Source organism: Anguilla anguilla, chromosome 4, assembly GCF_013347855.1.
Source record: "Anguilla anguilla isolate fAngAng1 chromosome 4, fAngAng1.pri, whole genome shotgun sequence".
Taxonomy (NCBI): Eukaryota; Metazoa; Chordata; class Actinopteri; order Anguilliformes; family Anguillidae; genus Anguilla; species Anguilla anguilla.
Genome location: NC_049204.1, coordinates 49,001,146 through 49,026,752, shown reverse-complemented (window position 1 = coordinate 49,026,752; position 25,607 = coordinate 49,001,146). Strand labels below are relative to the sequence as shown.

General features: G+C 37.2%; 1 protein-coding gene across 1 annotated transcript in view; it reads right to left on the bottom strand.

Moving 5' to 3' along the window:
- Nucleotides 1-671: 671 nt before the first annotated feature.
- The window catches only part of LOC118226333 (XK-related protein 4-like), a 74,937-nt gene continuing 50,001 nt past the window's right edge, over nt 672-25,607 (bottom strand). The window contains exon 3 of the mRNA XM_035415879.1: nt 672-12,846. Coding sequence (XP_035271770.1) covers nt 11,888-12,846 — 959 coding nt within the window. The 3' untranslated portion in view covers nt 672-11,887. The remainder of the gene's footprint in view (nt 12,847-25,607) is intronic.

Below are 25,607 nucleotides of genomic sequence, written 5' to 3'. Positions count from 1 at the left end.
AAGGCCTAAAGTAGCTGAGAGAGAAACTTGGGTAACACTTTCTGTTACAATTATTTTCTGGAGGTTTATATTGCTGGGGTCAAATTGACCCCAAACATAAAAGTTGTTAGTTAATTAGTTAATTTGAACACAATAAGAGGGTTAATGCTGCAGAAATGTTTGTATACCCTTCCCCAGATCTGTACCTCCACACAATCCTATCTCAGAGGTCTATGGACAGTTCTTTTAACTTCACGGCTTGGTTTTTGCTCTGACATGCACTTTCAACTGTGGGACCTTATAGACACGTGTGTGCTTTTCCAAATCATGTGCAATCAATAGAATGTATCACAGGTGGACTCCAATCAAGTTGTAGAAACATCTCAAGTATAATCAATGTAAACATGATGCACCTGAGCTCAATTTTGAGTGTCATAGCAAAGGGTCTGAATACTTATGTAAATGTGATATTTCATTTTTTTATTTTTAATACACATGCAAAAAAATTCTAAAAACCTGTTTTCACATTGTCATTAAGGGTTATTGGGTGTAAATTGATGAGAATAAAAATGAATTTAATCAATTTTAGACTAAGGCTGTAACGTGGAAATGTGGAAAAAGTGAAGGGGTCTGAATACTTTCCAAAGGCATTGTAATATGATGATAAATCATAATTGCAATAGAGGCTGACAAAATGACCACAGTGTACTTTATTAAATGAATTTGGTACCTTGTGTTGCAATAAAATAAAATAAAAATTACAAAAATCCAGAATTACAAAAATTTAAGGTTCTTTTGTTTTAGGTTTAATTTTACAACAAAATGAAATAACCAATTTAAATTTTAAACCACAACTTCTGACTTTCATCACAAAATGCAGCTTACTCAACAGACCAAAAACAAAAAAACAAAAAACAAAAAACAAAAAGGTAAATAAATATGGTATTATTCTTTTTCTTATTTTAAAAATACATCACATACACCACACTAGTTTTATCTTTACTATATCACATGAAGCTGCCTTCTTGTGGCAGCAACCTCTAGTCAATAGACACCCTTCACAATCAGCACTGATAGGAATGTTCTTTTTAACATTTAAATTTGCATACATTTATTTACAGTTCAAATATTTTTCAGCAACTATTTAATCTTCCATTGCAAATAAAATACCAAGTACTGTACTTTTGTACATCATGTTTACATGATTTAAACTACACGCAAATTTGAATACCATTGTTCCTATGTTCATAATACGTTACTGTGCTTGCACTACAGCTGGGTTAACATAAATAAATGAAATCCACAGGTAGTATTCTACAAACCCTTCAAATGAACACAAATTAGCTATGCAAATCAAAATTCCTACACATGGCAGTCAGACTCTCCTGTCAAACATTGTATATCCACTGATCTCCCCCTGAGCAGATTGTTTGAAGATTTCACCCTCACACGTGGAGCCAAATGAATCTGTATTTGGGTGACAGTGGGTAGACCAGGAATCGTTTAGCAAATTCATGACCTTAAAAAAAAAAAAAAAAAAACTCAGTAATGCTTGCAGCCTCACTTGGGTGCTATATTTGGAAAATGCATTATTTTTTGTATATGCCAGATAAACAAAAAATGCATGTGCTTTGCACTCTTCTTCTACCAATTAACCCAACTGATTATGTGCAGAAATCCCCTACATGCATTTTTATTTTTTTGTTTATTTTGAACTCTCTGCTGGTCAGAAAGCATTGCCCAAATCCGTTCATAGCAGTATAAACTGAAGCAATGTCACGGGGAACACTAACCTTCCCTTTGCCTTTAAGCCCCTCTTCATCTGGTTGAGGAAATGGACCATAGTATAAACACAGTAACTGCACCAAAGTGCAATATCACACCAAACAAGCTCACACCAGACAACTGAGAACTCCACTGATTTATCCTATTCTGCATTATTCTCAGAACTCTTATTCAATGTGCCATCAATGATACTTAAGAACTTAAAAAGAGCACAACAGGAGAAACACAAGATTACAAAACTATTTTAAGGCAAATTAAACAGATGTAAGCAGCATGTATTGTCACAAGAGATTGTATGATTCAAACCAAGGATTTAATTTTTGATAATGGACGTATGTAATAGAAATACCCTTCATTATCTTAACCCTATAATCCAATTTCTGCATTCCATTTGTATATTTTCAAAGTTGATGACCTAATAAAAATAAAAGCAGTTAAGAAATATATGTGGTTCTGATATAATGGTGGAGGGGGTACTGCATTTCTGCAAACTTAGCTGAGGTAGTTAAATGTACAATATACCATTTAAAATATTTTCACAATGTCAAAAAAGAAATGAGATAATAGCTGTAATCGCTTGCTTGAAAATGAACCCTATTTGGAATCTGTGTTTGGGTCTGAGCCATTAAAAAATAGGCAGATTACTATATTAATCACATATTTTAATGTCTATATTTTTAACAGTACTTATATTCCTGTAGAATTGCAATCATTCATTAAATGGGAAGATTTATACATCGTGTACAGTATGGATTCAGTTGTGAGTCAATGGTGATGAACACATAAATTGTATGTATCTCTTTCAGATAAACTTCTAGAAAAATCTATCTTCATTTTATTAACGTTAACATCGGGTTTCTTATAGCCATGCATACCAAATATTGGTAATAATGAATTTTTTTTTTCTCTTATAAACTTTGATATTTCCCTTAAGCAAATCCTTAGACCAATTTTTTTTAAAAAATTGGATAAGATGATATAAATTAATTAAATCAATTAGATACAGTCCCTATTAGAATGTCCCTATTAATACCAGTCAACAAAATTTGATCATCTATTTGAAGAGAAGGTGTAAACCCCAAATCGAAAAGACAGTTTGTCCTTTTTTGTAATAAAGTTGTTTGTGATCAAAATAAATGGCTTCAAAAGGATGATTGGAAAGAGAAAAACAAATTCAAAAGTCAGTGTAGTATACTTTTGATTTGATACATACACCCAGTCTTTACTCAATACACAATACAATAATTTGCCACTGATGTTGCTCTAGGTCAACAAATAAGACAATCAGTTAATTTTAGCCTCATTTGAATACTTAAAAAAATGTGTAAAAATGGTAACAACATGCAGAAGATGTAGTGTATAAATATTAATTAAATTTGAAAATAAATACATTGATTGTGTAAAAATAGCTATCAAAATGTTTTTTTTTTAATATGCCTGAGTGCAGCTGCATACAGCTTTGCACTTCTCAGATGAGTAGTGAATAGGCCCACATATTTCTTTTTTTGTGAGCTCTTCAGAAATTAATTCTTATGGATGTAATTAAATATCTATGAATTCTATATAAACCACTAGTTCAATTTATGTTCTCAATCAATTGCAATTCGTTGCACAAAACATTTTTAGTGAAATAAAGCAAGGAAAAGTAAACAAATATAAAATAAATACGTTTTTAAACTTATTATATAGAAGAGTAAAATAAAAAATGTGAAGCCAATGTTTTCTCAAGAGAATGCAAATGACAATAATTTATTGAGAATACTTGAATAATAACACACCACATTATTTACTTTCTTGGCAGATGCCATTATCCAGAGACACTTACATAGCTTACATTTTGACACATTATCCATTTATAGAGATAGATACTTTTAGTGAAGCAATTTAGAATAAGCAGCATGCTTAACGGTGCACAGGCATGGCCTCGCTCGAGAATCAATCTTACAGTACTCACAAGCTTTGCTCCCTAAAGGCTAGGGCAGCATTATTAATATGCTAAAAACATATATAATTTTTTTTTTTTTTTTACAGAATTTAAACTGACACCACTGGGGCACTTCATTTCTTGTACTATTATATTGGATTCTGTTGTTGAAGATATCTGTTTACTGTTGGCCAGGTTCCTGCTCTGACATAGACAAGCCATTCTTATATAGTTTCCCCCATGCCATTGATTTGACATTCAGATATCTTAAAACTTAACTTGCAAGCAAGTGGCATAGAGTGAAATAGTTAAGCTCATTATTACATTGATGCCGTTTTGTATCTGTATTTCTGATACATTATGTCAGAAGTTTATGGAACTGTGTGGATACAGTCCTTAGTGCTCAGCATTTCTCTCCAAGGAGAAATTGGACAAAAGAAAAAGACACTCTTGTGAAAAAATGCAAATCAGCTGAATGGATTTAGCATTTTGACTCCAAATTGTCTTTGTTCTTTTTTCTGGCTTTGAGCACCTTTATCAACAAAAAGATACAAGATTACAGAAATAAATATCTATCTACTAGGACACTGAACATAATTAAACAAGGTTGCAGTGGAAAATTATGAAGCATTTCTGTGTGTTCACTTTGTAATTTGTAATTCTTGAAACAAAGGCCGGGCATTTCTTTACAATCCAGCAGAAAATCCAGCAAGCATGACAGTTATTCAACATATTTTTTACAAGGTAGAATTTTGAGCCAGCATGAATCAGAATATGGCTGGGACTTGGGATTTGTATTTTTTTATTATTTTTGATTGCTGTACACTTAAATATCTCTTCCAGGTGTTTTGTTCAATATTTAAAAGTGAATTTGATTTCACATACATCAATATACGAATGATGATCTGATCTTTTAAAAAATATCCAATTTGGGCTCACCGTATATATGCAAATGTAATAAAACCCTAGAGTGCCATTGTCCTCACATAATACCGGCTGAAGTTTTTCCACAGCTTTTTAGAGACTTTAGTGCATTTGTCAGAAATAACGTACCAGTGATGAACAGGCTGACTCCTTCCTCTAGAGTAGTCACCAAGCCCCATGGCAATGTGCGTGGCACATCCTCATTACTGGAAATCTATCAGCCCCATTCATAATTAACATTATGCACTGAGTGCCAAAAGTCTAATTACTTTAACAAGTCAGCTATGCCCTCTTAAAAAATGTACTATAAAAATCACTATAAAAATCGAGGACCATGGGAGGTAAAATATTGTTTGATATCTGCCAGTGGATTTATGCAGTATGATGGATGAGTTGTGTTGGGAATAATTAAATCCAGTCATTAAAAACAGCATTTTTGCTGTTATGGATTTTTGCTCCTGTTATTGTGGTCTCTGACAACCTGAGTGTCCTACGAATGATCTGTGTGAACCGGAATAATTGGTTTCAGCTTCATTTAATTATGTGGCACAGTGACTCATCATTTTTGCAGCCTAACGTATTATAAACAGTTATTGTTATCATAAATTGTTTAGAATAAAGGGAAAAGAAAATGTTTCAAAACTCCGAATGCATTATTCATTGAAGAAAAAGGAAAAATGACTTCTACCCATTGTTCATATACTCATATATAATAATTAGCAACGGATTGCCCACAGAGAAATGTTTACATACAATCATGTCAGGATATGTCTGTAGCCTGCCAGCAGAACTTGAACAAAAGAGCAACACTTCACATTCAACATTTTATTTATTTATTTATTATTTTGTGGGTTGATTCAGCCCAGGAGTGCTGGGGAAACAGAATAGGAGGCTCTCAGCTTCCTCCACACTGCTTCCTGACCCCTTTCCTCCCGAATGAGTATCCTATTCACACAGCAGGACATGGATTATGGTGGCTGCGATTTTCCTAGTCTGGACGAACGCATGTACTTTCTGGGGCAGCTTCCCTATTGGTTAATCGAACTGTCTGTCTCAGTGTACTGGTTCTCCCGGGAAGGTTGCCTCTTCGTCTATGCCTAGAACGTCAAGGCATTCGCCAGGTTCTGTTGAACGAAGTGAAAAAAGAGACTGGCTCGCGAGGCTACAATTTTCCTAAAACTTATACAATATGCAGTCCCATTTCCATCACTTTATTAATGTGCTGAGCAGCTTAGCCAAAGTGGAAGGGCCTCAGGACGCTCTCCCGACTCATTTCCATCTATACATGCTGCAGCTGTTGTGTGCTTAAAGCAAGGCTGGACAAGCGGTCCAACCTGCCTTGAAACAAGTAGCAAATCGCACAGGAGCACTGGAGCCAATTTAACAGTACAGGGGCGCGGAACTCACACGTTTTACAGGAACTGAGTCCTGATGTCTGGAGGGTGGTTATGTAACTGAGGTCTTACAGCAGTTCCCAGTAGTAAGCGCATACAGAGCTGTTCTTGTCTTACAGATTTTGACTTGAGCCTCAGCAGAGGTGTCTTAAGACCCGGACCCCATCCCATCCCATTCCTATTCTGCTGAGTGATTGCTCTTTTAACGAGTTATCTAGATAGGAACTGTTTCCTGAGGTGATTATGCAGTGGCGAAACCCTATCACGGCAGGGCCTCATTATGGTAATGCCACTGCCTGCTTCTGGACTGTTTGTCCTCATTTTGAATTTTTCTTGCATTACAAATGTCTGACAAGACCCTTCATTATTTTAAAAACACCTGCAGTAAAAGACTATGGGGCACTGCCCTGCTCCTGAATGGATCACAGTCATGCCTTTACATATTCAAACTAATCCACTCTGCCCACCCAAAACACAGTCTGAACGCTGATGCCTGGAGTAGAGTGCTCTATATGATGGAAAACATTAGGTTTTGAAACAGTATTTGTATTCCATCACTGTCTCACATCCATTATTTAAATCTGAAAAAAGAACTCAAAATACCAAGCTTACCTATTCTGACACACAGTAGAACTTTCAGAAAGGCAGTTTTGAATGCAGAACATTTGCTTGTGCAGTGACAGTATATATTTTGTGTAAAAGCCAGGACTGTCTGATTTGTTTTCAGATGTGAATTTGCTCACCATGTCAGCTTTAAGAAAGTGTCTCTTCTGTGTGTGAGCACCTCCTGGAAGCTGCTTTTACATAAACAAAACAGCATAAGGTGGAAAGCTAATGTGCATGGCTCCTCCATAATCCTACTTTTTAACCTGTCTAGTACCATTTGTGTGGCATTTTTTCAACAATAACACTGCAACATTGAGGCTCTGCTTAATGAATGAATGAATAAATAAATAACTGGGTAGCATTACTGGGTAGATTAAAGAATACAAAGGTATATTTTGGTTGTAAAAAAGGCATCAAGTGAATTTATATTCAGATTTTGTTCTTTGCCTAGAAAGAGACAACTAATTACACAGGTGGTAATATGGTGTAGGGGAATCTCCTGATTTAACACTCAACCATAGGAGGCAGGTAATCAAAATATTTGAGGTCTATCCCTTTAAACTGATCATGGTTGACTAGGCAGGTGCTCCTTGTGTGAACAGAGATAGCGAAATAGGGTGAAATAATTTCCTTTCACCTAAAGAGGCATATTGCCAGAAAAAATAATTTCTTATAAGTTCTTTCTTCTAACAATAACCGACCATTGGTGTGGTGAACTGGCTATGTCAGAAGGATTTATATTGGGTTGTTCAAAAAATATATGTTACTACAGAAATTGTGCAGTCACAAACATTTGGCTATATTGTCTGTAACTGGTCAAAACTATATGCATCAATTTAATTACAATTATGTTTACATAGGGTAACACATTGATGGAAATGATCACAAAGCTTATGAATCTATTTGAAAGGAGGTAAATGGAGCCAGGTAAGTCTGTCTTGATGTTGGCCGTGCCGCATATTAATAAATTTAAATGCTGTGCTGAATGGACAGTCTGGGAAAATGATCCTCAAAGAATAATCTTTGACATGGTGATGAGTTAATATCGGGGAAATGGATACTGATCCATGTGACATTATGGTTCTGGAAGTTATTAACTGCTTGTGCTGTCTGAGGCCCATATAAGTCATTGTACAAGATGAGCCCTGATAATGTTCAATCATCATGAAAAATAAAATGTCAGATATCTTCGAAAGCAGCAATAGAGACAAAGCCACATATAAACTAATTGTAAAGTAATATTCCTCTGAAGAAATTTAATTAATCTACTTACAGACAAAGAACAGAATGTCCTTCCATGGTACAATAGAATATTACATATAATATATATTAGTATGGTGGTTTAAAAAAAAAGATGACTTTCACTTTATAAATGGGAAACCTGATTAGCCAGTTTTGTTATCTTAATGGATGCCTTCACCAGGGACATAAACTATTTCAGAAGACACAAGAAGCTCATTTTCATTTCAGAGCCAGTTGGAACACAATATAATGTAGGAGGAGAACACTGCATCTGACTGCCAGGGCTTTGCAATAGCTATTCATTCACAGCCTGTTCATCTAAATCCCATTTTCGTATTAATGCTTCACATAGACAACATTTATGTTTGTATCTTTTAAAACATAATGCACTGCAAACACCTACATTGCTTTTAAGTCAAATAAAAATCCATAGCTATATCCTTAACTGATGTAATGTGCCATGGTTGTTCATATGAATTCATGAATTATTCTCACTTTACTGCTTTTGCTGCCCCCCCCCCCCCCCACACTGTTCATAAGAAACTGAGCACTGGTTAGAATGTCTACATTTAGTTCAGCAACAAATTTTACATTTCAGCACAGTATGTTATTCCAATTGTAAATGAAACTTTAAAATATGATGAAAGGAAACCTATTACTATTATTATTGAGCACAAGCAGTTTTTTTCCCAAAAGATGTTAAAGGTCAGAGATTGCACAGCATTATTATAGGAGCTTGAGTTTGCAAAAGCCATAACAGACTAATTTCATCCCTAATGAAAACAGACAAGATTTAAATTATGCTGTGTTCTGACAAAAAGTAATACCTGGAGCAATGTCTTGGAAAATCTAAAAAAAGAAAAAAAAAAAAAAGAAAGCACACATCAATTTCTAAAGATTGATATTTGATAATTGTATCAAAAAAAATATATAAAATATAATAAGTATAAAATAAATAATAATAATAATAATAATAATAATAATAATAATAATAAAACTTATCAGTCAGTATCTGCTCTGTGCACACAGAAAGAAGTGGTGTCAATTGGCAATGGTAATGTCTTGCAGTTTAACACAGTTTTGGAACATAATGGAGTCTAAGTGATACATTGTGACATTCCTGCAGCACCCTCACTGAGACTAGTGTCAGAGGCTCCTCTCTATGAAACAGTGTTGTGTTGCTCATGGTACAATAGAAATGAAGGATGTTCACAGAAGCTACACAGGCATTACATAGCACCCACTTGACAATTTGTCACAAAATACCCTTTAAGACTGAATTAAAGCGAATTCACACTGACATATCGTAAGTTAATATTAAGATTTATTCTATGGCGAAACATTTTGTTTGTTTTTCAAGTAGCACATCTATGTGCATTTTTTTGTGATATGCTTGTTTTGAGGATTTTACAAAATGCAAATGGGCCTCCTACAAATCTAATATTCATCAGACTGATATTTAGTTATAGGTACAGGGTTCTATATAAAACTTGATTCGTTTTAGATTGTTACTAATGCATGAATTACAAAGGAAATTACTTCATAAGTTGAAAAGGAAAAAAGAATATGTGCCTGTCAGACAGTGTAACAGGAAACCATGAAAACTCTACAGTTTACATCTTTTGGTGTCACCAAATCTTGAATGCTGCCATTATAATGTTAAATGTAATGAAAAAAGTTATTTCCAAGAAAACAATGAGCAACTGACTTAGGAAATAACCTGTTGATTTATCGTAAAATTATATGTTTACAAGAACATATGGAGAACAAGAAATTTGAAACTCAAATGTACAGTATAAATATGGGCACAAGACAATATGTGATATTTGTGATATATTACAGCATCCATTATGGATGAGAGACAAAAAGGCAAACTATATTAAACTGCAGTACAAACAAAAGTGAATACAAAGTAAAATATTCTCACTGTATCCATTATTTGTACTTTATTCCCGATCAAGTGTGTACCCCTTCAGTTAGTAACCGGTCATTCAGCCAGGTCATCAACATCATAAGATGGAAATCAATATCTACACCAGAAGGGAAACATCAGCTATGGTTAATTCAATTGAGAAGAAACAAACTCTGTTCTTCATCCTTTTTCACACATCAGACATGATAACAAGAATAAGACACCAAATGACAGTGCCATAATCTCTCCCTCTGGAAGGTTTTGTGCTTGCATTTCTTTGGCAAGTCACCTTTGCACTCCATAACATTGTGAGAAAAAGGGGTGGTTGTGACCCATAGCCGAGGACGAAAGGTGCAAACATTCCTTTTGTAATGAATCCTGCCTGGGGTTTAAAGATACAGTATTCTTTTTTTTCACAGATGTGCTATCAAAAGCAATCATGTCTGCTTTTTTTTATTTATCTCACATTCAGCACTTCTTTAGCTGCTATCTCAACCCACTCAGTACAATTGCTTTATCAGAGGGCTGTCTTGAGGCTGTTTGAGTGACATTTGTGGTTTAAGCCCTTACTTGGTCTTGAGTAAAGTAGAGCAGCAAAGTGCACACTAGTGCTGGAAATGCATAAGATATCATTTGCCTTTTTGTTTGTGAATGCTAGCTTCAAATAAACCACAATATCAGTAACCGAAGTAAGGTTAATCAAAGTACCCGTGTCAGTCATTTTCAGACACGTACACACACACACACACACACATACACACACAAACATGCACATGCGCATGCACACACACGCACAAACACACACACTCGTGCATGTGCGCATACACACACACACACTCACTCACACACACTAACACACATGCACGTGTGTTTGTGCACACACACACACAGACACACACAAACACACAATGGCAGTCACATACGAAGTAAAAAGGAATGCTGCATCTTTAACCCTACAGTAAAATGGCTCCTTGTCGTGAGGCATGTAAGTTTGGCTGGAGAGGTGCGTGGCTGATTCTCCTCTTCCTGTCGCATTGTTCCATACATGTCCCAGCACAGCAGCACACAGCACCATAGTCAACCCTGGGCTGTTTATCCAAGCTGCCAGAGATGCGTTTTTCTTCCACTGGGAACATAACCAGGAAGTCTGACTTCGAGCACCCCCACTCCAACATTTCACTTCACGTGGCACAAGCCAGTGGGTTGATCAAGCTTTTTATTTTTTTTTTCAAATTCAAGTAAGAGACAATCCGGTACTTCCGCTTAACAGTGCCTGGCGGTGGCCCAGAGTTTGTAGTGAGATGGAAACAGTAACAGAGCTTTTGGCACTATGACAGGTCAATGCAATACACACAGGGCCAGCGTTGGAAGAGTGGTACTCTTGAAAGGACAATATTGTAATAAAAAGGGGGGGGGGGGGGGCAGGGATACTAAACAGAATTTTAATTTTATCCCGTTTGCCTCAAATAACAGGTGGACCGTTATTTTTGCCACCACATTGGTTATATAATAGTTATATAATGTTAGACTGGAATAGCTATGCAGCTTTGGGTACACTGCTTTTTTAAAATAGTACTGTATGCGCTATTTCTGTAGACCACATCATAAATGTGTAAATTTAGTGTAATAAATGATTTAATAGCCAGCTACAGGACACTGATTGGACAACCTGAGGTCAAATGAGAAGCCTGTCCTCTGTTAGACGGGAAGACAGCCTTTGCGTGCCTACTGTGGTTGAAGACCCTGGGTGAGACTGTGAGATCAGCATTGTACTAATCAGGGGGTATCAGCTGAATGCAAATGTGGCCTTTTACTGATATTAAAGTATTCCCTGACAGGTTTAATAAAAACAACAACAACAACAACAACAACAAGAACGACGACAACAGCGAGTAAAAAAAAATCATTATAAAACATTGATAATCATTTAATCGACAAATAAATCGTGCCTACTTTTGTCCATGACAATCAACATCATGGTTCAATGCTATTTATATATTTATATATGTATATATAGAGGGAGCAACGAACTTATTGCCACAGTCCTGCTGTTAACCCAAGTTGATCGTCTAAAATTTGAATCATTTTTTACGTTTTTTTTTTCTCCCCCATCCCCACAGGCTACAGTGTGGTCTCGTACTCCAGACGCTCCTGTACCAGAGCGTCGTCTTTGTACTGGAGCCGGGGAGGGGTGGGCGAGCAGTCCAAGGCCAGAATGGCCTTCCGTATACTCCTGTCCAGCACGTGCCTCTCCCAGGCCGGGTACCTGTTCCGGAACAGGTCTATTTTAATGACCGTCTCCTCGATCCGCGGGGCACGGGACGACGGAGTGGAAGGGGCGGTGGGCCTCACCTGAAAGACGGGCGCGCAGCCGTCCCTCTCCACGTATTTGGGATCCCTGTCCACTCCCACCGCGGCTGCCGCGGGAGCCCGGGTCTGGCCGGCCCGCAGGGAGTTGGTGGCGCCCTCTGGGGGCAGGGCAAAGGTGGCGGTGGGGTCCTCCAGGGTGCAGCTGGGCGACTGGCCGAACCGTGGCCCGTTGGGGTGGAAGAAGGCGTAGTACATGAGCATGAACACTATCCCTGTGAGGAAGCTGCTGAAGATGACGCAGAGGGCAGGGATGGCGAAGGCGTCGGTGCTGGGCGGCAGCCGGTACAGGTACCACAGGGCACTCAGGGCGGTGTTCTCCAGAAGGATGACAAAGTAATAGATGAAGAGGCGGCAGCGGGTCCTGCCCTCCTTGACATTGAACCAGCTGAAGATGTAAATAATGCCCACCACCATGTCGAAGACGATCTCCTCCCACTTGGTGATGCAGAACTCGGTCTCGCAGTGGACGATCCAGAAGGTCATGATGCACCAGTGCAGGACGATGAAGATGCCGAAGTAGAGCTGGAACACGGAGGCGAAGAGCGCAAAGGTGATGACGCGTGCAGCGATGGTGAAGAAGTGCCAGCAGAACTGGATGATGACGGCCAGGTAGCTGACGGGCTTCTTGTCGTCTCGGGAGTCACGGAGCGCCTTCTGGTACGAGGCCAGGGCCCAGGCCAGCGACACCAAGGAAGCGGCTGCGGTCAGACCTGGGAAAGCAAAGGGCAAAGGGCAAATGGCAAACAACATGTCAGTTCTGTCACTGATGTAAATATATGTTCTTATTAGTGTGAACCTCAGCCTCTAAATAACAGGAGCAGCTGTCAAATTTTGCATACAATCAAATGGACCCAAACAAGAAATAAATCAGTATGAAAAAAAGTTTTTTTCCCCCCCTCAATTACCATAATGTGATGACCCTCTGACACTTTTGCAATGTAGCCAATTAAATAATAATAATAATAATAATAATAATAATAATAATAATAATAATAATACCACAAGTTTAATCATTTTTTCCTAATCTGAAATTATATTTCTCAATGGATTCTGCTCTTTCACTTGATAAAGTCTTGTCTGCAAAAGAGAAAATCCCATTCCTAAAGCCATTCCCTGTCTTCCTTTGAGAGATTCCCAATGCCCTGGTTGCTGAGAATTACTGCTGCCTCATCCCCAGGCAAGGCTCCCCAGGCATTAAATGCAGAGAGATGACAGAAAAGGAGGTTCACCTCTCAGCAGGCACTGCATGGAATAACACAATCCATTTAGTTTCACCAGCATCGCTCCAAAAGTTGGATTACACCCAGGCTCACGACAATGCATTTGTATACACTGTATGTAAAGCTGGCCTTTAAACTGGCTGCTTAAGTTGAAGGCCAAGGCCCTGGATATGGAAAAGCTTACAAGCAGCTTACAAAACAGTCTCCGTTCGCTACGGGAGATGAGAAAACTAGCACCACAATGAAACACCATTTTTCTATAGATTCATGGCACTTTAGCCTCTCCATAGCCTGGACAGAGAGGAGCAGTCTGACATAGTGCATCTTGTGCAATGTCAGCCAAATTTCCCCTGTGAGTTCCCCTGCATGGGCAGCTAACCGACTTCTGCCAAGCTCAATGAAAATGCAATCGCAGAAAGACAAAAATATCTACGCTAGCCCCCTTTCCACTGCAGCAGCAACTTTGCGGAACAGAGGAACAAAAGCTGCTTTTCCACTGGAGGAACAGGGCCAACACTGGAGCCTATCCCAGCATGCAGTGGGTGAGGGGCAGGAATAAACCCTGAACAGACCCAATCCATTGCATGGCACACACATCACACACCATTCAGTCACACACTCACACCTATGGGCAATTTAGACTCCTCAATTAGTCTACTGCATGTCTTTGGACTCTGGAAGAGAACTGAAGTACCCAGTGGAAACCCACGCAGACACGGTCAAAACATACAAACTCCACACAGGAAGTCCTCACCCAGGATTCCAAGATAGTAATACACACACACACACACACACACACACACACACACACACATATATATATATATATATATATATATACACACACACACACCATGGGAGGTTAGCCAGATGTGGGAACCTAGCATGACTAGCTGGTTTCAATTTGGATCATTATAATTATAATTAAAAAAAAACATTTGATAAATCACATGCCTTCACATGAACACAGTGGTAAGTCATGAATAATTAAGCGTACCTGGTACACATTGGCACAGCTTGAGTGCTTTGAAATCTTAATTGTGTCAGTCATTTAGCGGCAGTTGGTGAGCTGGAAATTGGTAGGGTAGAAAACTTTCCTTTAAACTGATAATTGGTCTCAACCTTTTTTATGAATTCTTGAATAACAAATGTGCCAACGATCTGACTAATCAATTGATGAGTAATACACATCTCTTCACATCATGTTATGGAGATTAAATGATAAATTCAATTTAGAAAAATATGTTTTAATGACAAGTACACTAAATGAAAAAAAAGATGCACCACTATTAACTATCGTGTTAGCTTTCAGCATAACCAGCTGTAACAAAATCTGCACATTGCAGAACTTTTCCATGGATAATCCATGGAGTGTGAATGCAGAGAAGGAAGAGGTCTATATACATCCACAAATATTGTTAATAAAATGTGTGAAATCTTGCACTGCAAACAAAAATACATTTTTTTCTCTCTAAATAGCCTAATTGAGGAGAGCTATATCCGATGGTATTGGGTTGGTATATTTTGAAAATTAATGGTTGTATTGATAATCAAGGAAAATGACTGCAAACAGGTCGAGTTCAATAATCAGTTCAAGGGGAAGTTTTCCACCCCACCAATTTTCAGCTGACCAACTGCTGCTAGTCATGTCTCAAAAACATGTTTTTTTCCATGGTCAATAAGATTACTTAAGTAGCACATAAAAGAACAGTTTTATGGTTTAACCTGAGTGTAGAAACAGTTTCTCTCTGTGACACAGCAATCTGTGTTTGAAGGATGATATCCACAGCTGCATAAAGCAGCAGGCAAACAGAAGGTTTAATTACAAAACAAACACTGCTTGAGGCAGAAGAACTAGTCCAAACAGAGGAATGGAAGCTGAAAAAAATACACAGCGAGGTGAGCTTTCATTCATTATATGTCACATTAAAGGCTGAAAAGCTGAGATCAAGCCTGCTTTGCTAATTTATTTTGCGATATGGAGATCTGGAAGCAGCTTTCTGGAGGAGCGATCAATCAGCACAGGTCCATAGCCCATATGTTTTTCCCTTTCTTCTCTAACAGGACTGAATGCGAAACACAATTTATAGTGGAGATAAATAGCACATCTGCTTTACCTCTGCTGTGTATGTGGGAGGTAGGCTTCCTGCATAATACACAAATAGACTCCTTCTTTTATTCACCTCTTAAGAGAGGGGAAAAGCACACAGAGGAAATGAAAACAAGTGGAGCTGTCACTCCTGACCCTGGTTTAGCCTATTCCACCTCATCATCAATAACCCCAGTGAGTAGCTCCTCGTAAATCTTCATCCCAATGCCTGCTCGCATTACAATCCCCACAAGACCATTTTGGGAAGGAAATTAGAGAGAGCGATCCTTTTCATTGATTGTCATTACAACAAACCTCCCCTGAACCTGCCTGTGATGCCAGATAGCTGAACACTTACCTTGACTGCAGCCAAAACTGAATAATGAACCCCTGACTATATTACCCTCCTTACCTCTTTACTTGAAGAAGATACATTTCCTGACACGTTTGGTAGGATCCTCACTTTTATTTAAGTACTGTTTGAAATATTTGAATGGATGATAATGATGATGATAGTGGTGGTGGTGGAGGCTTCTTCTTCTTCTTCTTCTTCTTATTATTATTATTATTAATAATAATAATAATAATAATAATAATAATAATAATAATAAATACACATAGCGTACAGTATAGATATGAATGCATTAGGAATTAAGGAAATTTGGAAAGGAAATATTATAACATTGAAAGTTAGGCAAATATACAAAAATTTTAATAATTTGAATCCTTTATTGATTGGAATTGTTTGTTACATTATGATTTTTTCAAATATGCAATTCTCATTTTCTTGCAAAGATATTTAGTTTACCTAATAATCAAAAATAAGACCAATGTTTCATTAAAGCTGCGTGTCCTGAAAAATTAAATGCTCACATTTCACATTAATGATATAAGAGAACTTCATAATGTACAATTTTCCATAATTATAAAGTTTATCTCTGATGTCCCACTGTGTATAAAATCTTTTCTATTTTAACCCACAGACACAACAGATAACTATTGTGCTGTAACTTGATTAAAACATGTTCAAGTTCCAAATAATTTCTCAGTCATATCAGGAAATTAAAAGAGATGCTCTGTTCACATTTTCCACCTTGACATTTTTCCAAAGGGGACATCTTAGATTACATCAAATTTTAAGTTTATACTCTGCTTCAGTGATTTATTCATTGAAATAAATGAATAACTTTGCATTATTTTTATATAATATTGCAACATTCTGATTTCCCCAAACAAACATTTACTTCAACCAGTTTTGCATAACAAAAATAAATAAATAAAAAATAAAAAATGGCAAGAAAGCAGAATTCTTCAGTGAATGATAATTCACAGCAGGTTTCACTAGAAAGGTTATTCCACAAGAAAGAGGGTAATTATACCCACTGAAGCAAGTAATTATAGCCAAAATACAGTATATTGGAATGTCATTTATAACACTTAAAATATGAAACACGGTTAAAATGTGAACTTTCATCAAGTTGCAATTTGTGTAAGACAAATAAAGACTAATTAAATCCATGACCAAAAGTACTCACACTAATAAACAGATTCAAATTGCTTTTTTTGCCTTTTGTTGATTTGTTTGTATGCTCAGTTGTTGTTTTTTCATCAGTTTTGTCTGTTATAAAAGGTGAGCAGTCATCTGTAAATCTGTATATCGCATTTAAATTTCATTTTTAGGCCCATAATGCAGCACTATGGGATTTCTTTTTCATTTCAGTTTTGCTCATAATTGAAAGTAAATATATAACATTGTGGCAGCTAGTATGATAACTATCTCAGCTATACTGTGGTATCCTACACTAATAACAATATACCATATTTGTGAACCAAATTTTATATACACCTTTTTACAAACAACCAAACCACATTTCCCCATTAATATTTAGATTTTCTTTTTAATTAAAAAGCTATGTATTCAAACATGCATGGGGCATTGCGACAGCAGTACCAAAGTCCATAATAAAAGTCATGATAAAACTAAGCGCCTATAAATCATGGCATTCAAGATGCCCTACTTTTATTTGACAATGTCAGTTTAAAAAAGAAAAACAGCAGACCAGGGAGTTGTAATGTCTCTGCAACATGCTTTATTGTGCAGATGTCTGTATTGTCAGGACGGAGCCTGTTTTTCTGCTCTGTAAGTAGACGAGCAGACCGAGTAGGATTTCCTCTGTTCAAAGGAATGTTGCATATGTGGACATGTGACCAAAGCCTTATGAAGAGAGATTGGCTGTGGTTATTTCATTCAAAATCTTCATTTCAGACACACAACTGTAGAGCAAGCAAGCTCATAAACATGCATGCATGCAGATAAACACACAAATACACACACGCATGCACACACACACACACACACACACCCCAGCGACCACAATACAATCACAAACAGAACTTGTGCGAAGCATCCATTTGGCTTTTGATGTATTGATCTGACCTTTTTCTAAGGTTATATTTGAGAAAGAAATTGTGTTAGTTGCATTTATGGAATATGAGCCAAGGTCCACTTCAGCTACTCCTGTGGTCACTTGCTATCAGTTTGAAAACGCAGCTGAGAGATGGCAGTACAGCATGGCACTCAGACTACCAGGGGACACATCGCGTTTAAAAAGGGCAAAAAGGGGCACCTCAAGAGTTACATTTGGTCAAAATCTTTCTTAAGAATCATGCATCGGCATGAAATAAATTGCATGTATATAAATAATCAGAAGGCCAATTCAAGTGCCTTGTGATTAAGATAACAACCAGCGTATTATCAGTGGAGCGTGTCTCGACCAAGCCACATCCTCATCTGATACTGGCAGTATTATTTCTGTAATGACATGTTTAGGAAATGTCACTGCGGCACAGAAGAATGGGTTGACCTGAGAATCAGAGCACGCATCAGTCACCACTGGGGTTAGGTGAGCAGTTTATTCTCCTAACTAAGTGTTTGGAACCAGGTGGGCTGGCTTGCAAACTTGAGAAAGTCAATACTTTAAATAAGATGGATGCAGGTTTAGTCACATCTCCTGATTCTTGCCCTTTAACACTAGGGACCATTACAGTCAATTACATTGTTATCAGGCATGAACATGTGGCTGACTGTCATGCTCTTTAATTACTTTCACTTCAAAGCCATATTGGAAAGCTTCAGAAAACAGCTTTTCCCTTTTCTCTTCAGTGCTGCTACATCAGAAAGGACAGAAATATTGCACATTATGCTTATCATCATTGGCAGAAATTCACTCTCATTTTCATTTTATTTGCTCACATATTCCAAAACCAGTGGGTTACCTCTCTTGGACATGCTTTTAAATTAACTTTTTTTTTTTTCCTCTGATGAGCCAAAAACCTAAACCTTTGGTGTGAAAACTAAATTCAACCAAATAAAAGTACATGCAGTAGGTGATAATAATGATGAAATTAAGAAGTAGTCTTGATGACGTAAATTGCCTTTATGAAGCTTGAAATTAGAAGAAAAAAAACAAGGCAAGAAGACACAGGCATTGTTTATGGGCTGTGGCTCATTTGAAGATTCCTCTAATTAGTGCTCTTTCACCATCTAAACATGAATGTGCTGCCATTCATGTTTGAAAACCACCCCTTCAATTAGTCAGTATGTGAGTAGGGGCATTACTATTTTCTGCTTAGCAGTAACCAGACAAAAAAAACCAACATAAAGTGAAAAATGTTCTGTCTGCCCAACTTGAACTAATATTAAAATCTGAATAGGAATGCAGCATGATTATGGAAACAAATGTAAATCATCCCTGCTGTTGGTCCCTCTAGATTTGCCTAGTAACTTTAAATTTATGATGTGCATACTGTATCAGTTGTGGGGGATAAATTGTATTGTGTCTATTTTATTACCTGAATTGCACACACCCCTACAGACAGCTTATCCATTCCATTCTCTACTATGTCTAATAAGATAAGATTACATGAACAGTAAATGTGCAAGCATACAGGTCCATAATCAAAAGATCCTGTCTTCCACAGATAGTCATTAACTTCAGGTAGCTCATGATCCAAATGTACTAATAACACACAATAGCTGCTTCATGAAATGTTTCAAGTTAAAAACGCCAGTGAATCTGATTGATTTGTGGGGATTTGTTTTCGCATACAAAACCATTAAATTAGATAATACAAAACTTGATATTGTGAAACAATAAGGGCAGCTGTCTGCTATGATGGATTAGTCATATTGATGCCTGGAAATATGTAGGCATCTACTTTATCATGGCACAACATTCTAGTCTAAAGGGGAGCTTTCACGCGGAGTGCTCTCGCTTAGAAAAACTGATCTTCAAGAAATATCAATCAAAGTGTCAGGAAATCTTTATAATCTGAATTGGTTTTATATAAGATATCCTTTATGAAACCTTTCCCAATTCAATTCAGTGAACATAACTGTAATAAAATGTACATAGTTTAAGGTAAGCACCACATTTCAGAGACGAAACAGCTTTTTTTAAAAGCGCAAAATAATACTGAGGTAAGAAGTCATATAGAGGGCCAGCTTCTCTCAGGCACACGGCCAGGGTCTTTTATGAGCATTTACTCTCAAAACACTGAAACAGGATCTTAAGAATCATAATCTCATACTGGTAATTTTACAACCAGGCAGTAATTCCTGTCTCAAGAGGGCCTGTTCTGTCTGTGCTTTCAAAAAGATGCTCTCTGAGCTCATACAGAAATTATTGCTATAAAACAGAAAATAACCTATACTGTGTGACACTTTTAAGTCAATGGAAGACAGATGGATCATCTTTAAAAAGTCCATATGATTGTATTTGTTGTCTCTGAATATTCTCACATACTGTATGCTCCTCCAGAGTGCGCCTAAGCAAAGAGCAGCTTGTTTCACAAAACCTTGCATCCATGCACCAACACTGCATGAATGGTGTACTGTTCTATTTCTGCAAAATTTCAAAAGCAATGCTGGGCAGCTTCTTGACCTTATCTCCAAAAACGAAAGAAAGCCCCTCCCAAAATACGCTGCTTGTATTTCTGCCATTACAGCAATAGCAAGAGCTGGAAGTCAGGAATGCGGAGTCTTTGCATATTTTGTTGTGCTTCATGCTCTGCACTGCTGTAATAAAATACAAAAGTGAACACAAATGTCTCACATACAGCATTTTACAGAGCTCAAATGTAGCCTTTATAGCAGGGGTTTAGAAGTGAGTTAGACATTGGGCAGGACACATTTGCCCCCTGCAATTCATGGTTTCTGTATTGCTCTGAATGTATGTGAGATATCTCCTCGTGAGTAACAGGCTGACAACAGACAACCTCAAGAAGGCACACGAACTCAACCTTATTTAACCATCTAATATTGAAATTCATGAATTAAGAAGTAAGAATCCACAAAGGCTAACACAATGAAACAGGGAGCCAACAAATTAGATCACGTGGAAGCAAACTATCACAAGCTTCTTGTGGTTCACATAAACTCTCTAGCACTGTTATAAACTCCTACAGTATCTACACATCATTTCTGGGGAGTAGCAAAGCCTAGGTATAGCGCAAAATAATCTCCTTTTATTCCTTTTTGGAACCATCCTGCAAACAGTAGATCACATGGGAACCACAATGCTTATGACTCACTGAGATTTACAGATAAATCTGTCCTGTGACTGGTGGATGAATTAGTAATACTTCAATTTGACACACTCATACAGTTTATAGGAAAGTGTAACACAAGCAGGGTTTAATGCCATGTATAACTGAATATAATTGAAGCCTTATTAAATCTCAAAATCGTACATGTTATTTAATCTAGTTCATACACACTGTTAGCAACACAAAAAAATGTCTATTTGATATTTTTTGGACTTTTATGAATTTAGCATGAGATAAAGTAGCTTTAGCATCTCAAAATCAAATTAAATGTAACAGATGAAAAGAGGTCACAAAGCAAAGGTTTATGTCAGAATACATTCAATTTAAATACAATCTATTATATAATCCTTCTCAAAGCAGTGGTAATTTTTCTATAATTACTTCAAAGTCCCATGCTAGTATATGACAAAAGCACAAACAACAATACTCTGGCTATTTGTCACAAGTGAAGGCAACACGTATGTAATGCCCTTAAAAAAGGCTTTAAAAAAATCATTTTTATCTTTGATACGTTCAGTATTTTCCACTGGAAATGTCAACACAATAAACCTTGCTTCATTTTATTGTGATCAACATTGCACATGCATTTATAAGTGTGTAAAGAGATTTGCACACTGCATGGTGGGCCAGGGACGAATCCGCACTTTTATGCGATATAAACGTTAGTATTTAACATGTATAATTCCAAAATAACTGCTACCCACAACACAGTCAACCCTTGGTAAATATTGAATAGTTCCCTGTACTTATTCTTTTTTTAACCAGTTAATAAATTATAGCCAGCCCATTAGGTGGTGGAGAAGGATAAAAGGATTTAATCACTACTTTCTGAAGTAGGGTAATTAACTGGTGGGGCAGAGCAGTGGCAGGAGACTAGGGCTGTAATTCTTATTCCACGGGCTGTTTCACTTGCTTCTCAGGCTGTCTGTGTGTGAGTGTGTGTGTTTGTGTGTGCGCGTGCATGCATACGCGTGAGTATTTTTGTCTGTCTGTACATTTTTGTGTGTGTGTGTGTGTGTGTGTGTGTGTGTATGTGTGAGTACATTTGTGTGTATCTGTGTGTTTGCGTGTGCATGCATGCTCTCTGCATCCCGAAAGATTCTGAGCAAAGCAGCCATGGATGAGCATCGTCGCTCCTGGGCTGTGTGGTCAGGTGGTGATGTAATGCTCTTCTCTGCTTCTTCGCAGATAGGCTGCAGTAATTTGGCAGGGCGGTTATGTAAACCACAGCAAACCGCAGCATCATCTTCATCTCTGAAAGCGCGTCCACCTTCAGAAAAAAGGTATGAGAAGGTGCCTGAAACGGTACAAATGCTTGTCACCGAGGTGGTACCATTTTGGTACATAAAACTGTACACCAAGCCAGCAATAGATAATACATTTGTACCTTTTTTGATTGTAGTGAGTTACTCACTAGTAACCAAGCAGAGCATTCTTGTACTTTCTGGGTACATTTCAGAAAGCTGCTCCTTAAAGAACAAAAATGTACCTTCACTCTACCTTTATTTCTGAGAGTGTCCCCAACAAGGACAACCTGCTTTTGCTCTGCAAAATTTACACTTTGGATGCACACTGACCGTGCAATGGCAATTAATTTGCTGTCTATTAGTCAAAGTTGTTAGTCATTTTTCCATATGCTCTACATAGTTTTAAATATAACATTAAGCACTGTGACTACACAGAAGCTCTCATGTAATGTTTTTATGCTGACCCACAGCAGTGCTACACATAATAGTTCACAACAAAAAAACGAAACATTTATGCAAGATATATAGTTTTCCCATATCTTTCAATCATGCCATTAAGCATTGAAAGAATCAGCAATTATAACATAAAAAGTTCTCTCATTGTGCAGTGCAGTAAATATTCATTATAAAGGTAAAGAAGAGTATACTGCTCTCTCAAAAATGATGTATTGTTTCTCTTTCTACTTGTGACACGGCTGTCATAATAATTTATCTGTGCCTTTGTGAATTAAGTTTTAATAAACTAGTCAGCCAGTACAAAAGTTCCCCAAGGCTCCGTTAATGGAGCTATTTTCTTCTCTATGTATTGTCCCTTAATACCTTAAGAACCCTAAATAATATGTGCAGTCAGGAAGTGATGGAATGCTCTAATATCAAAACCACAAACACACACACACACACACAAATGCATATATATATATATATATATATATATATATATATATATATAAAGTTTATTAGGATGTTAACATAAAGGACACTGAATAAAAGCTAAATCTGTTCGGCTGTCTGTGGAAATGAAATTAAAGCCAGATCTCTTTGGCTTCTAAATTGATAGATCAATTCAACACATGGAATGGTTCATTTTCCCTTGTGAGCTGAGGATTATGTACCAATCATGGCAGCATCATCAAAGGAACACCTTGCAAGACTGCAGGGGTTGGAACAAAATCTGTCATTTGTTAGTCAGCCAAAATTACTGTTCAGCTATTCCGTGAAAACCTGCTCCAAGAGAGCACTAATATTATTAATAAACTTTCAAAAGCAGAAATGTAAAGCATTGATTGTCCCGATGGTCTGCTAAATCTATCAGTCCACAATCTATCCACAAAGAAAAATTCACTACAAAACAGGAAAAGTGCAATATAATGCTATTAAGGATTCAAGACAGTGAATATACCTTTAAGTCACACACTAGGATGAGTTAATATGAGTTGCACAAATACAGCACAGTTGATAATGTTGGGCATGACTATCCTGAATATGTGAAAATGTTTCATGAATAATCAGGTTTGAGCCTCAGCAGGCTATGGCCAAGAGTTCAAAGCAGTAGAGCATAGCTGACCTCATTCTGACTGTGGAAGGGTGGCTGTAAATTGGCTAGGGTCTTCTGGCAATGTGGCAAGTGCTTGTAGGCATCCAGGTGCCATCACTGAGAGATATGGCAACCCCTCTGATCCATGCTAGCTCCCTCCTGTAGCATTGTGTGGACTGTAGGGTGCAAAATAGCCACAGGCATGCAGACAGCGTGCACACACTTCAACTGCGGTGATTCTTGGAGCAAACTAATCACTCACAAGGTGATTAGTTAATCTCTTTGTTTTATTTATTTATTTATTTTTAGATATTCTCCCCAGTTACTAATGCTAAAGTAACTGGGGGAGAATACACTGGGGGAGACACTCCTACAAGACTGACCAGCTTGGCCTTATTTTATGCTGTACTGCTTAGCAGTCTATAACTTTCACTTACGCACCAACTTGCAGACCTGAGTTAAAATGGCTTGTGTGACACAATTCTTGTTTTAATCATACTGTGAAAATCATAACTGAGTCGTAGGAAATAACTTAGGAGAAATATAATTTATTGACAAAACTCTCAGCATTTCATTTAACTAAGAAGTGAAATCCTCTACCAATATCACCAAGTGTTATCATTATTGTACACACATTTAACTGCGTTATCTTATCACACTTCTCATTTAAATAATACAATATGAAGGGACAGTCCATGCATCACGTTATTTATATATCATTACATAATTTACATGCAGAATAAATGGAGGTTCCAGGACAACTGGCAATGCCTATATTCTACACTTAAATATTCTGTAGCTAGCAATAGATGATTCTATAGCTGTTCAATGCTATAACTACTGCATACTGTATGTCTCAGTATTTCTTTAAAATCGTGAACAATGTGTCACGTCAATCAAGAAACTACTTGGATATAGGCAACTGATTAAGAGCATTCATGACTAATATTCATGTTACCTTGTGAAAATAAATTGTAGAAGGAAATCATAAGACCACTGAACTCTGTTACAAAAATAAAAATACATGCAAACATAAAAAAGATAAAATTTCAAACCATCAATAAGCTTCAATATGGTACTGAAAGCATATGTTTTTCCTCTCTCTCACAAAGCAGCAAAATATGTATTAGGTTTGGCCATAATGCCATTTTATGCAAGTGAGCAACTTCTAAACTTTACTCTCAAAAGTTCACTCTCTAGGTAATAAGGTAAAATAACAACATTTACAGCTACTGTGTTCTTGGCAGTAAATTTCTTTTGGACCATTTGAAAAATGCGCTCTTAAGTGGTGAAAGTCACAAATAATCACATTGTTTCGTGGTCTCAGTCATCCAAAACTGGATTCATTCAAATTGATCCCGCCTGTCCCTCAAGGATCTGAACTCAAACCCAAAGAAAATACTTAAGCATAATGTTGTCATGCACGACTACAAAGCCCCATTTTTCGTAGCTTACAATGTGACAGATTGGCCTCCAGACAAAAGTGTACTGTTTTGAAGTGTCATATCAGGGAAGATGTGCTTGACTTACATTCACACTCATGTGGAACTAGTGTGGAACAAATGGTAGCACGCACATCAGAAACTAGCAAATAAAACAGTAGTTAAGAAGGCAAATGCTTATATATAACCACATCAACGAGTCACCAGTAATGAAAGAAGTCAACGGGATGCAACTGATTATGTACGTCATTATAGCAAATAGATATACTTTTCACAATGTTACATGCCCCCAACCACCTGTACCTACACTGTCTCAACTCATTTACACTAAT